We start from the raw sequence: 15756 nt of genomic DNA on the forward strand, positions 1-15756 counted from the left end.
ATGGACATTGCGATGGACAACGAGACAGATAGAAATGGACAATGAGATTAATGTTGTTTTTTGGCTGCTAACGCAACACATTCTGCAGCCCACGGATTAAGGAGTATTTTGGCTTTCAAATCCTATTATTTAAGAAATACATTTTGTAAGACCATACATAGTGATTCCTCAGATAGATCTGGGTAAAGTCAATGGAAAACATTCTGGAAAATATTCACCCTTCTAAATGCCATTAACAACATTTGTGATTTGTGGGAAGAGGTCAAATTATCAACACCAAGAGGATTTTTAAGAAATTGATTCCAGCTCTAATGGATGACTTGCAGGGGGTCAAGACTTCAATGGAGGAAATAACTACAGTTGTGGTAGAAATAATAAGAAAACCAGAAATAGAAGGGGATCCTGAAGATGGGACTGAATTGCTGCAATTTCATGAGAAAACTTTAATGGATAAGGAATTGTTTTTTATGGATGAACAAAGAAAGTGATGCCTTGAGATGGTATCTACTGGTGAAGATGCTGTGAAATTTGTTGAAATGAGAACAAAAGATTTAGACTATTACATACATTTAGTTGATAAAGTAGCAGCAGGGTTTGAGAGGATTTACTCCAATTTTGAAAGAAGTTCTATTGTGGATAAAATGCTATCAAACAACAATGCATACTATAGAAAAATGGTTTGTGAATGGAAGAGTCAATCTATGTGGAAAAGATCATTGTTGTCTTATTTTAGGAAATTGCCACAGCCATTCCAACACTCAGCAACCACCACCTTGATCAGTCAGCAGCTGTCAACACTGAAGCAAGACCGTCAAACAATGAAAAGATTATGACTCACTGAAAGTTCAGATTATGGACAGCATTTTTGATCACTAAGCACTTTTTAAGTAAGGTATTGTATTTTTTAGACATATTGCTATTGCACACTTAATATAGTATAGTGGAGACATAATTTTACATGTACTGGGAAACAAAAAAATAATTTGACTTGCCTTATTGCAATATCCCCTTTATTGTGGTGGCCTGGAACCATACCTGCAATATCTCTGAGATATACCTAGAGTTGTGTTGTCTCCATGGCCTTCACTATTTCTAGTTGAAGCCCCTCCTATGAATAGCTACTGGCTAATTTTATGATGTCTTCCCCTCTTGCTAAAATTAGTTAATGAAAAACAACTCTCTTTATCTGCATTTTAGGATAACAGCAGTAACTTGGGGTAGGGAGAAATTTCGGCATGGACAGTGTCTCTATATCATCACAGAAAATCTAACAGCCACTCAATAGTGTGTATTGATTTCAAATGTACATACATACATACACAGTACTGAATCGTCATTTAATGGATATTACTGAGTAATCTTTTAATTTTTTTTTCTATTTTCCAATAGATTGTATTTAAAGTGAGTAGAAAGAATTAGACCATTTCTGTCATTTGATTGATAATACCAGGGAACCACATCTGGTTTCCTCTATTGGTCGTTAGCATTGGACTCACAGAGCTGTTTTCTGATGAGGATGTATTTTCAGAGATGTGCATACAGTCAGTTTAAAGAAAGCTAAAATTCAATTGTATTATGAGTGAACAAATCATCTTCTAAAATATCAGAATAATAAAGGACTTCTTTTTGTGATTTTAAATAATCTTAGAAACACATCATTCTCTCAAATCCACTGTTTCTTTTCCACTACTAATTCTACTTTTCTAGTCTGTATTATTTCTTTCCTGCACTATAATTTCTTAAACTCCTGTCTTCCTCCATTCCATTCATCCTATGAAACATGGGAAAATTAATCATATACTACTACTTTAGAATTGTCATATACCTGCCCAAAAAGCTTTGGTAGCTCACAGTTAACTATAGAACAAAAATAGGTAGCCACTGTAATTTATTTATTTTTTATTTTTTTTTAATTTTTATTTTTTTTAATTTTTATTTATTTATGATAGTCACAGAGAGAGAGAGAGAGAGAGAGAGAGAGAGAGAGAGAGAGGCAGAGACATAGGCAGAGGAAGAAGCAGGCTCCATGCACCGGGAGCCCGACGTAGGATTCGATCCCGGGTCTCCAGGATCGCGCCCTGGGCCAAAGTCAGGCGCTAAACCGCTGCGCCACCCAGGGATCCCCGCCACTGTAATTTATTGAGCAAGTTCTAATTAACAAAATGTTTTAGTGGGTTGATTTTCATAGCAGTGTAGATGAAAGAAAGGAAGTAGGAAGACTATGTACATGGTAATTTCAACACTCTGGTCAAAATGATGAAAATGTAAATATGATATTAATACCTCCAAGTCAGGGAGAAAAACATGGCTGTGAAATATTGCAAAACTTTGTTTTGAAGATAGTCTGATTTAAAGAGGAAGAAAAACATGGCTGTGAAATATTGCAAAACTTTGTTTTGAAGATAGTCTGATTTAAAGAGGAAAAGAGAAAATCAGAAAGCTGTGTGACTGGGTGACTAAGAGGATACTGCTGCCAGTCAGTATAGTGGAAAGAAAGTTAGAAAAGGGAACCAGTTTTGGGAATGAATTAATTAGAAATGGTTATGGGAATGTAAATAAAAATATTCCCTAGTTGGAAGTAGGATAATGACTTTTGTTTATAGTTATGGACTTGAAATAGGAATTTGATAATAAAGGTGAGAATTTCAACATTAAAAAGACATTAAAATTCATGGAAATGCATGCATTCTCAGAGGAAAAGGCTTTAAACAGGGAAGAACATAATGTCAGAGGTTGAACTTTAAAGAACACCTACACTCAAGAGGGCAGCTTAGAAGCTAGAGTTGATAAACATTAAGCACACATGTAGGAAGAGATCCAGTAGAGTTCAGTGCCACAGAAGTTCAGCAGAAATAAACTGTTAAAATATCAAAGAGTATGCAGATGATAAAAGGCCTGTATGTTGGTGATGTGAAAAATCTCACCAAATCTAAAGACGACATTTGAAGAGTAAGAATCAGAGTGGTGGAGACAGATGATAAATTGTGTAAAGATTAAAAAGAAATGGAAGCAATGAATAACAGTTTTATAGCACTGCACAATTTATAATGGGCTTCTTACATACCTTAGAATATTAAGAAGTTAGATAGTAACTGTTTGGTTCAAGTAAGATAAATTTTAAAATCAAGGAGATTTAGCAATGTTTAAAGATTAAAAAAGGGGAAAGAAAAAGACTGAAGCAGCTGGAGGGAGTAAAAATAGGAAGCTTACAACTCTATCCTGCATTACACAGGCACTGAGTGTAAAGTACAGATGAGAGAAAGAAAAGTAGCGAATATTACCAGGACCAACTGAGCTAAAGATAAGGACAAATGAGAAACTTCACTCTGCTTTTATTGTTTTCTCCAGGAAAAAAGAGAGAGGTCATCTTTTGAAAATGAGAGCAGAACTGGGGGTTTCAAAGAGAAACAATCCAGGATATTTAAATCGTCAAGCAAGTTTAATTTTAATAGCATAAATTTTGGACCAAGTCATCATAGTTCTCTACCATATCTCACAACTGTTTGATGATATAGAATTAGAAATGTAGAAATCAAATACTGGAAAGAGATTCAATATTGAATATTTGCTTATGAGCTTGGCAAAAATCTACCATGACATAAAATCAAAGCAAACAAATATGACATAATTTATAAGGGCTCGATACACTAAACCATAAATCTATTCTAAATACAGAAGTTCTTAATGTTTTTAAATAGCTATTAAAATATTTCCAGAAGTTTTTACTGTAAAATTGGCCAGATATATTTTCTTAATTGTGTTCTTAGTGTTCCATAATAATACTATTCTAACTCTGTGAGATGACTTATAGCTCATACAACACTTGCATACGCACTATGTCATTTGATTTTCACAAGTCAGGCACAGGTTGAGTCAAGATAAAGAATTCAGATTATTTGAGTTGCTTTCAACCTTGTCAATCATGAGTTTTTTTTGCCCTGCCATTTATAAGGGCTTAGGAAAAAATCATGGTAATGTTATAAAAAGAGAGAAAAAAATACTTCATATATATATATATATATATATATATATATATATATATATATATTATATGGAGTTTGCTTCTACCTATGGTTTTGATTCTCATTCTTTGCCTTTTGCCTAGCCATAAAAATTTGAGTTGTGCCTAATGCTGTGGGTTATATAAGAATGACCTCTGCACTTACAAGTTTATCGAAAGGACTTTGTGACCGTTTTTCTTTGGGTCTGATAATATTCTAGGCAGTTGCAGCAATATAATTAAACACACTCAAAGTACTGAAGTTCAATCAAATAATTCAACAAATTTTACTGAGTATCTTCTCTGTGCAAATACTATAATATGTGCTTAAAATTTGTATCACTGGGGAAATAAGAACTGTTCAAGGAATAAGTATAGGTTTTACATGATAGCAAGCTCAAGATGTGTGAGCAGATTGATATCTCTGTCAGAAAAGCTAACGTGCTCCTGGGCTGTGTTATGCCTGGCATATAGAGCAAAGATGGTGATAGACTGCTTGTTTCCCTTTATAGTCTTAATATCTTTCCATATCATAGGTATGTTCACCCACGAACTCTTAGAAAAATTAAATCTATCCAGAAGGGAGTGCCCAAAGTGGTACAGGGGCTCAAAGCAATGTAATTATCAGAAATGTTTGGAAGAACTAGGAGTATTTAGTCAGAAAATTGAATATGTTTGGGCAGAAGAAAGAAGGATTACCATTATTGTGTTTGAATGACAGAGGAGAAAAATGAAGGCCCTTGTATTGATCTTATAGGAGGCATGTTTGGGTTCAGAATGAGTAAGATTACTTCATGAGAATTTTAATTTACTAAATATTAATAGACAGTTTCTCGTCAGGGATGTCAACATTGTGTACAGGATTACATTAAGATACATTTAAGGTCCTTTTCAAATTTGAGTCTGATTATTCAGAGATTTTTGGCATAAGGAATAATCTTTATAGAGAATGCACCATTTGAACTGGACTTTGAATAGTAATATTTTGGCTGTAATAGTGGCCACCTCAAGCTACAAATGATGTAAGTATATGAGGATTGCAATTACACTGAAACTTAGATATGAAAAGAAAAGGTAGAATTTTCATTTCATCTAAAGCTTATACAGTCATCTTCATGAAACGTCATTCACTAATACAAAGGGGAAGGTAAATATTGTATTTTTAGTCAAATCTAGGAACCTAGAGTCAATCATCATTTTAATCAGTATTTTATTTACCCCTCAGAGTAAAATCCATCTTTTTAGGTTAAGATCCTCAGTCTTTCAGGTTTTTACCTTTTCCCCTACATTTTATTTTAGATGGTATTTGGGACTATTAGTACAATAGAGCTTCCATGGCCTTAAAGCACTGGGACAAAGGGTCACTGTATTTGAATAATGTCATTTGCCTCCTCTGGTCTCTGTGGTGACATCCCTTCTATGTCTGGTCTTTCACTTGAAGTTGGTGGCTAGAGAAACTCATAGTCTGTGTTTTCTCAGTTTGGTCAGGTCCTGGTAGCCATCTCTAAGACTGACAAATCTCATCTTCTTGTACTCTAGACTAGTCTAGAAGGTCTATTCTGCAGTTTTTGCTTTTAAAATAAGGCTTCACAGCAGGTTGGCTAGCTCTCAACTCAACTACCCTCTGAGTATACAGGAACCTTCAACAGTTCTGTAAAGTAAATTCCTGTCCTTCCTCTGCCTAACAATGATGCCTTGAATGATTACATTCAAGATTACTTGAATGTGGTCCCCTTTAGCCTGGCCAGGTGTTATCATTCCAAAGATCTAAGAACTAGGGCAGAAATTTCTGTCCTTGAGTTTACCTCTACCTATCTGGATATTTCTAAAGCCACAACCTCTCATCTCACATCCTCAATGTGTGAATGAGTAAAAATGTTGTTAGTTGCCATCCTCTAGCATTTCTACCTCTTTTCCATTATTCTCTGAGACAAAGAGAATAGAATTTTCTCTACTTTACCTACCTCATAGCCACTATCTTCCTTATACCGAACTCTGGCCTACACCGTTATTGTGGCCTGGGATATCCTGTCTTCACTATGGGATAAACTGTATCATTTTGACCACTAGGCCCAGCCTTGATATGTCAAACCATAAACATATATTTTTATCTTTTGACAATACCTTGATTTGAAGCCTACCAATTTGCTTAGAAAAACCTTATGCTGAATGTCAAAACTCTTTGTTTTTTATTTCTTATGTAATAACCTACATCCTTAGCAGAAAGATGCCTTGGATTGAATAAGTATTATACCCAGAAATTCACATCAATATTTCTTAAAACATTACCCCCTTTTCCCATTACACAAATATTCTGGCCCACAAATCTGAATCATGCTAATTTCCCATTTAAAGATTTTCAATAATTTCTTGTTCCCTTTAAATAAAACCCTTTTAAAGACTTTCCTGACTAACCAGATTAGGTTAGGACCCCTGTGTGTACTTCACAAGTTCCCCATGATTCCTCTTTCATAATATTATAATTTTCCTTTTTCAATGTCTATGTTTCCTAATAGATTTGAACTAAAAATTCCCAACTTCTAGCATATGTCCATGGACATAGCAGGTGTTTAACAAATATCTGTGTGAATTATAGCTTTAATTTTATATATGAGTTATATTTCTCACCTGTAAATCAATAAATTGGTAATCTGGTTTGCATGGTTCCTTTTGAAATCTGAAAATATGATACTACTCTGAAAGATGAACCCACTGTGGCTTAGCTGACAATATCAATTTCTATTCCTCCAGAGCCAGGTTTTAGAACACAGGAAATTCACCAATAAGTGCCATCTTGTCAAATTTCTTGACAAGTAATAATTTATCCTCTCCTTGGGGACAACCCTACCCTGACGCAAGAATTCTCTCAAACTACAAGAAGGAGATCCATCTTCATTAATACCTAAGTTGATAATGAGGACATTTCAGTTTAAAATACCCAATTATCTTCCACAGATTTTTATCCACTTGCAGGTGTGCCAAGTTTTCTCACAAGCTTATTTTACCTTCAGCTGGTCCTTCTGTTTTATGAAGTTTCAATTAACTAGATTTAGTCATGTTATGGCTAGAAGGATATGACTAGAAAGGGTAGCATATAGCAATCCGTATGTAAATTGTTACTTTATTGGATAACATTTACGTTCGAAATTGGAAAATCAATAAAAAGGAACCTTAATTTCTAACAAGCATACACACTGAATAAAGAAGAGAGTGGGGCGGACACTATTTTGACTCTAAGACAGCACAGCGACTAAAAACGATTCCAAAGAAGCAAATGGCAACAGAGGTCAATAGGCTGTGACCTACATCTATTTTATTTCAAAAACATTTTCACCTCCACTAAGTGCACTGCAGAATATTAAATGCCATTAAAAAGAATGGGCAAGTTTAAGGTAACTTGAGGAGGCACATTTTCCATTAGGAAAGGATCTTTCCTTATCCATGAGGTCAGTCAGGTGCTTTTCTTCCCCCTTCACTGGCGCCCAGAACAATGCCCGGCACACAGTAAACATTCAATGCTTATTTGTTGAATGAATGAATGGATGGATGAATGAATGAATGAAGAAGAGTGAGTGAATGAGGCAAGCTAGACGGCGAGGGCTGAACGACTGAGAGGCTGTCAGCCCCGAAGCACACGTGCTGTCTTCCCAGCAGGCTGGCTGGCATCTCTTCATTCCCTCACCTTTCTGCCACTTGTGAATTCCCATGTCTGCCCCTCCTTCGGGGTGACCAAAATTCCGTGCCTACCCCCTGCGGCTCCTGGTTAGCGCGCTCATCTCACACAGCCGCAGCTGTTTCCGAGGAACGCCCGGCTGCGCCAGCAGCGCCCGGGAGGGGAGTCGCCCGGGACCCTGAGGGGGAAGGCACCCCGCGCGCTCCGGAACCCCGAGGCGCCCATACAAAGGATGGGGACCCGTTTTTTTCCAGTCCTTCATGAAACCCAATCTTCTCCCTCTCACCTCCCCAAGCAGGCTCCCCAGTGCCAACCTGGGTCCGGCTGACCCTGTGACGAGGGAAAGGAAGCCAAACCACCCTCACCAGACGAGAGGGCGAGGCGAGCGCGCCGCACCCGCAGCCGCCCGCCGTTTCCGCGCGCTCTGCCGTCCGACACTTCGCGCGGGAGCTGCGTGCGGGGCCTGAGGCCCTAGGGCGGCAGGGGGCGCGTGCGCGTGGAAGGGCGGGGGGAGGAGGGCGCCGCGCGCCAGCAGGTGGGCGCGTCCTCTCACGCGCGTGCGCGCGCCGCGCCTCCTCCCTCACGTTCCCCGCGCGACGCGTCCCCTCCCCGCCGGGAGCGCGCGCCTCCAGCTCTCGCGCCGGGTCCCTCTCGGTCTCTCGCAGCCCCACACTCTCCGGAGCTCCTGCCCCGGCTGTCGCCTCGGCCGCGGCTCTCTAGCCCGCAGGCTCAGCCTCGGCGCGTCGGAGCCGGGTCTCAGGCCTCTTCCACTCCTGCCGCCACTCCTCTTCCCTTTCCCGCCCTTCTCTCCCACCCGGTCCACCGAGGGAGCCTGGATACGAAGCAGGCAGGCTCGAGAAGGGAGTTGGAAAAATGGAGGTGCCGCGCCTGGATCATACCCTCAACAGCCCCACCAGCCCCTGTGAGGAGGTGATCAAAAACCTCAGCCTGGAGGCCATTCAGCTGTGCGACCGGGACGGTAAGAGCGACGGGGGCTGGAAGGGAAGGGGCCGAGCCGGCGGCCAGGCGCCGCGGCCGCCCCGACTCTGCCGACCCTGCTCGCCCCGGCGTCAGGGTCTTTTGTTGTCCCTCCGTACAGATAAACACAGGTGGGGCTCCTCTCGGCTCACCCTCCCTCCCCCGGAGGCTAGCAACAAAAGGACCCCGGGGCCGGCGCGGCGGCGCGGAGAGTCGCCTCAGTCCCCGGCCGCGGCGCGCCCGCCGTCCTCGCCGCCTGGCCCCGCGCCGAGGGGCTGCCCGGGCGAGGGCGCCGTTCCCGCCCGCCGCTCCTGCCCGGGACCAGGCGTTTCCGACCGTGCCGCAGTCCGCGTTTTCAGGTTCTACCGCTCTACCGGAACCGAAGGCGAAACGCCCTCCGATTGCTTCTGGTACCCCTCCTTCTCCTCCCCACCGCACGCGCTAGTTAGCATTTCCAGCCCAGAAACTTATCATTTCCTTTTTAAACCTCTCCTCTTCAGACTCCCCCACATTTATTGGTCTTTTTGTGCCCTCAAAGAGGGATTGGGATGACGGTTTTTTCAAGAAGGGGCGCGAGGGGTGGGCGGGGGAGTGCGTTTCAGCACCAAGGACAGCCACAAGCTTAGTGATTTGGGGCTGTGATTCAGAAACTGTCAAAAATCTGTAAAGAAGTGGCCTCGTATATTTGCTGTGGCACAGAATATGTGGCGAGTACTAACCATTGTGTCCTGATATTATATAGCTTATTCTTATTGTTAAAGTTGGCAGTCTCGGAAAGAAGGAAGCGTTAGAGAGAAGCTCACACTGTGCAATTTGGGTAGCTGGTAAAGTGCTTCTGTGTTATTTGGAATAGTTGGAGTCAGTGCTATTTCAGTAATGTGGAATAAAACTTCATTTGTTAAAAAGAAGTCATCTGATTAGTAATTGATTGGCCAAATAATTGTAAAATTGGACATCTGACAAGGGAAAAACAATTTACATGTTGTCAGGATGACCCTGAACACTTTTGGCTATAAATGGAATCAGTGATTAACAGCGTATGGAGACGATGATTTAAAAATATTTTTTAGCCAAGGTTATGTAGAAATACTAATGTGCTCACAATAAGGCCATAAAATTTATCAGTGCGTTATCCAAATACAGAGCAAAGGTCTTGTTTCCAAAGTCATTTAAATGGTAACTTGGTGAGGCATTGCTATACAGTATAGTTTAGGACAACTGGACACTGAATTTCTGTTTATAATAAACTTAAGACAGAATAATTGACCTTTGAAGCCAAAGCCACTTTAAATAATTTCTGAAAAAGGTACAGTGTGGACAAGTAAATACTCTTGCAAAAGCTGTTTATAATTCATTTATCCTTAGATTACCATAGTAATAGGTGCATATATTTGTGGTATCTGAAAAAAAGTAATCATTTTGCCATGCCATATGTAGACTTGTATTATTAGACTATTAGAAATTATTTTTAATATACCACATAGGAAATCATATGAGTTTTAGTTTATTCATGAAATGACTTTTTCTGGTGTTACCATTGTAAATGCTTTGATTTTCCTAGATTGGTTTGACAGAAAACCAAGAATCTAGTAAAAGTAGATTTTCATTTACTTCAGTGATTTATCAAAAGCTTATTACTATAGTTAATGGAAATAGGCAATTCATAGTTGCTCTTCAGAACCCAGTAATCTTAATTCTTAAGATTGCAATTACCACATTTTCAAAGATATTAGGGAAAATTACGTTGCTTTTTTTAATGAAGTTTACAGAATTGGTGTAGAGGAACAAAACTAAAGCTGCATATATGTGGTCTCTTCTTGTAGAGTCGTAGCTTTTTTATTTTGGTAATATTTTTTGGTTGTTTCAGTTCACATTATGAATCCTGCAAAATGAACAAATTATGTAACATTTAATGGAGGGGGTGCTGGCACTTAGCAGCATCTATGAAAATTACTTATTTGAGGCTTCTAATGATTCGACGTAGATTAATAGGGTTTCACTTTATAAAATGTATCAACAAATACAAAGAGCTAACTCTTCTATTAAAAAACATGTAAAAATTAGGAATAGCTTGTGTAGAGATGTCACTAAATGCCTAACTTTTTATTTTGTGACTTTGCATGTCAATTCCAAAATATATAGGTCTTTTTTTTTTGCAGAACAATAAAAAAAAATGTTGCATTAAGTTTGTCAAGCAGACCTTATTTATCATACTCTTATACTGAGAAATTTTCAGCTAGGTATTATTTACTCCCTTCTTTCCCTCTTAGGTCTCATTCATGTACTACATATATAACAGAAAGATTAGGATGTGGCAGATGCGCTGTGATATGCTTAAGTACATAGTGAGTGCTAAATTTTCATAATTTTATGATTATAAAAGTACGTGTCTTGTTTGCTTTTTACTTTTCTCTATTCTACTATGAATTTGGTGATAAATGAGCTCAAATTAATTTCTTGGAAGTAGATAGAATAGGAGAAAATATTGTTAGAAATACATTTCCTTTTACTCTCTCCACTTATAGGTGTTTTAAATTTTACAATGTTTTGCATATTTCATCAACTAAGAGTTATAGTTGCTGGTAAACTGTCTTTCTTATGTTTCCTTGGTTTGTACGTTTTTTCCTTTCACTTGCTATTTTCTTATAAATTAATCCATTTACATAATTAGCAATAATTCGAAGTATTTCCTTTTTTTGATAGTTTCTCCAGGTATTTAACAATTGAAAGAATATGGAATAGAATCCAATGGTCATATAATTGGATTTTTTAAATTAGGCAAGATGGTTCTTCTACACACGTTATTTATCCTAGGCATGTGTGCTTTGGTTGATAGTAGATGGTCCCTGCCTACATGTTACTTGTAGTTCAAAATGAGGATCTGAATAGACTTCTATTAGGAAATCTCTGAAGATATGTTGTAGATCTAGTACTTTCTGTAATTTCTGTTGCCAATAGAGGAGTGCTTCTGTTCCTCCATCTCTGCTGTGCTGAAGTATCCTCAAATTGCACGTATGATACACTTTAATTGAAGATTTTTCCAAAGAAGTTGAAGGAAAAAAAAACATTACTCATCAGGAAGCATTGATATTATGGGACCCCGTTTCCAGGTTTCACATAAGATACTTCAGACCCTAACTGACCTGTGATGAGACAGAAGAGCGCCCAACCCCACACATAGAACTCTGCATTACTTCTACTTCTCTTCATTATTCTTAAAATCATGTATGTGTGTGTATGTGTGTGTATATATATATATATATATATATATGATCTAACTAATACATGTATTTTATGCACACACACAAGCTTTCCTTGCTGAAAGGGAAAGATATATGCATCCATCTCCCTGCATTCTTGCTATAATAGTAAGGAAGAAAATACAAAATTAATTTGTTGTATAGCACTTAAATCCACCCCCAAGGCTTCCTAGGTTTAGCAAGTATTATTTCCATGATTATTTTATGACTGCCTAGATACAGTTTATGGAGTTTATGATCCTATTCAACAAGGGAATACATTTTAAGGAAAATGCAGGGAGAGAACCTGACAGATTCCCATGTGTTTGTGTATAACAATAATTTTGTGAAGGAAAAGAAAATAAGGTTTTCTTTTTTTTTACATATTAAAAAAATTCATTTTAATTTTGATTTTGTCATACCTACTTAAATTATAAAATCAGTTGTGACTTTTTTATGATTACTGATATGTGAATTAAACAAATTTTAACTTTGGAAATATAACACAGAAATGCTTACTAGTTAGCACAATGCTGTATTAAATAATCCTTAAGGACATTTTCTGAAGCAGATATCTAGAAAGAGTACCAATAACTGTTCCCTTTAATAGTACAAAAATACAAGGTAATCATTGCTCAGTCCCACTGACATTCATATACCATAGTGGCAATAGCATTTTAGAAACAGACCTCTGACAGAATATTGGCTCTTGATAGATATATTACCTTAGGCAAATTACTTAACCTGTTTTTAGCTTTAAGCTGTATCATGTAGAATGGTTATAATAATGTCAAGTCTGTAGGATTGTTAAAACCATGACATGAAGTATTCTCTGTCATTTCTTATAATTCTTGACACAAAATAGAGAATAATTATTATAGTAAGTGGATTATTATTCTCCACATACGTTGAGTTCAACTACTGCTTTTTATTTATTTATTTTTTGTCCAATGTTTAGATCTTTGTTTTTCATTTCAGTTGTGTTTTGTTGACTCAGTAAATCCTTCTTATGTCACTTCAATTTCATGAATAGACAATGGAAACTGTAAATTCTTAATTAAAAAAAAATAGTCAACTTTAAAGCCATAGTTACGATACTATATCTTTTGCTTATATTTATCTAGCCCATCATAATATCTTTGTCAGCCTTAATCCTAAAAGCTTTTTTCAGTTTCTACTTCAAACCTACTGTTTGCTGCATTTCATGTGCCTTGTACCCCTGATACCTGCTTTGACTAGGTATTTGTATCAGAACTTTCTGTTCTTGATTTAACGTTTTTTCTTTAGGATTTTTTTTTCTAAGGATAAATATGTATTAGTGCATGTGACCTCTGGATTCATTTCTTTGACCCAGATATGACTATAGAGACGTTGTAAAATTTTAATTAGTGAGCATAGAACACAACAAAAAGAAAAGAAAAACTAAAAGAAACAAACAAAAAGCTTTAAAGTCATCAGATTGTGTTAAACCAATTCATATTCTTGGTAGGGGTTCTAATTCATTCCCAGAGAAAATGAAGTTATTAGAGTAAAAGTCACATCAAAGAATTTGCAACCAGACTCCCTCCAGTGGTAGAATTACTGATATGTTATAAGTAGTAACATTGGCAACTTGCTTTGTTGCCTGGGTAAGCCAGTCAGAAATTCACTCTAAAGAACACTATCTAGACAACTTCGAAGTGAGGTTTTTTTATTGCTAATATTCTCTCCCGCCTCATTTAGGCCCACTCTTGATCTTTCCTTAACTGATGTGAGTATAGTTTACTAATTATTTTTATATATTATCCTGGGCTTCAGAAAAAATAGCAGCTATATCTATCTGCAGTAAGGACAATCCTAGTTTCTGGTTTTCCTTCTCTGCCCTTTGTAAATGGCATTTTAGTTTTTCTGCACAGCATTTGCCTCTTTCTTTGGCTTATTTTACACTGCTGTTAAATTTCTCTGTAAGAATCTTTTTACTGTTATTTTAAATTCTGTTTTTTACTATTTTAATGTCTCAATATATTTTATTATTAGTACGCAGTAGTTAAATTGTCTTTTTAAGCATGTTGTATTTTATGCATGTTATATTTTATGCATGTTCATTTGATAAATAAAATCAGTATTTGTGAAAGACTTCTGGCAGAAACATATTGAAGCATTGAAGAGTTCTCTACAGGAAAAATAGGTAGACAGTATCAGCATGTTTTTTATGGAAAGGTAGTACGTGGCAAGGGGTAAAAGAAATTGAGAAATAATTGTGAACTTTGTGATTGATTTTTCAAGGAATATGAGGAATGATAGGGAGTAATTTAAGGATTTTTAAGTCTGGGAAATCAGAAAAATCATTGAAAAAAAGGAGGAAAGGAAATAATATTTAGACGCCATGATAATTGTTTTTTATACCTTGAATTTTAGGCCTCAGTGGATATCCAAATATGTCTTAAACTCTTTTCCAGGGGTACTTCCTCCTCACAGAAATCATATTCTCAGAGCAATATGATATACTGCATGTTTCAACATGGATCCCCCAAAAGAACCCACTTACATTCTTTTTAGACACTTGTTTTTCTTGATTCTCATTCTTCAAAGACTATTCATAGTCTAATGATAGTATGTTGATACTTATTACTAGATAAAAACTAACCACTTGGTACTTTATAGAGGATTATAAAATAGAGATTTTTAAGTCACCTGCCTAAAGGTAGTTTTGAAGAGATAGGAGACTTTTCAGAGAGATTGAACATAAAAAGTAAAAGGAACATTTATGTTAAGACATTTAGAATCTAACACTAAGAGACTTCCTTGGAAACTGAAACACTTAGCGATTCCTCTTATGTTCTGGGGAAAGAGTTCTACAATGAGAAAGAGAATTGTTCATAGAACTGTATATTCTACTGGGGATAGAGAACTAGGTGGAAAAGGCAAGATTAGTGTTTGACTTCAGTTTTAGAATGACCTCTGATCAACTTTGTGTCTCACCCCTTAATGGTAAGGAGTGATTACATGCTGGAGAAGGCCAAGTTTGAACCCTAAAGATGAAATAAATCTACATTCCAGGTTTGTTAAAAAAAAATAGACAAGATCTCTGGATTTTGAAGTTATTCCATAGATGCGAATTGAACAAAAAGCATCATAACTCTGAATTGTAGTTAGTTTCATTCATGATATTGTAACTATTTGCACCAAGTTTGTTTGTTGTTCATTTTCAAAGGGCTTTTCTGTGGGAATTTTTGCTTATATGCTGTTTTGTTGTGATGGTTGTGGCAACTAGTGTAAATAAATCTTTTTGTTTTCTATAGCCTGTGGGAGTGTTACTATCTAATAATAGTATGAGAAACTTATAACTTCCCTGACATATGCACAAAAATTTTTCTAATATACTTACTTTGATTTTCTTGAAAAACAGTCTTTTATAAATTTAAATGTTGGTGAATCTGTCATTCTTTAAAATTTTAAAAACTGAGAATAAATGCTAGCAAGAATGACAATTTTTAATACTACTAAATGATAGGTTGTTAATGATTGATTTTAAAGTTATACCTATGATATCGAAGAGACATTAAGTAAGTTAGTCTTTGGGCCAAATTGAAAACCTGCTACCAGTTTTTGTAAGTAAAATTTTATTAGAAGAGAACTATGCTCATTTGTTTATATATTATCTATGGCTGCTTTCTTACTACAAAGGTGAAGTAACTACTGTGACAGTAGACCAAGCTTAAAATACTTATTATCTGGTCTTTTACAGGAAATGTTTGCCAACTCCTAACATGGAGGGTTGAGAAAATTGATAAGGATTAATAAATTAATATTGAAAATATTGAGAGAAGAGTTTCCGAAAATTGTATAATCATTCTGTTTTTATATGTTACTGGGGTTTTGAATAC

At 37.0% G+C, this 15756-nt stretch overlaps 1 protein-coding gene across 4 annotated transcripts in view; it reads left to right on the top strand.

The window, feature by feature from the left end:
* The first annotated feature begins 7810 nt into the window (after positions 1-7810).
* Positions 7811-15756, top strand: part of PHYHIPL (phytanoyl-CoA 2-hydroxylase interacting protein like) — a 76327-nt gene continuing 68381 nt past the window's right edge. The window contains exon 1 of one of the 4 annotated variants that reach the window (XM_026013538.2): positions 7811-8652. In XM_026013538.2, the coding sequence (XP_025869323.1) occupies positions 8547-8652 (106 nt within the window). In that variant the 5' untranslated portion in view covers positions 7811-8546. The other 3 variants (XM_072756046.1, XM_072756047.1, XM_072756045.1) reach the window with 3 other exon arrangements.

The sequence above is a fragment of the Vulpes vulpes genome, chromosome 4 (genome assembly GCF_048418805.1).
Source record: "Vulpes vulpes isolate BD-2025 chromosome 4, VulVul3, whole genome shotgun sequence".
Classification (NCBI taxonomy): domain Eukaryota; kingdom Metazoa; phylum Chordata; class Mammalia; order Carnivora; family Canidae; genus Vulpes; species Vulpes vulpes.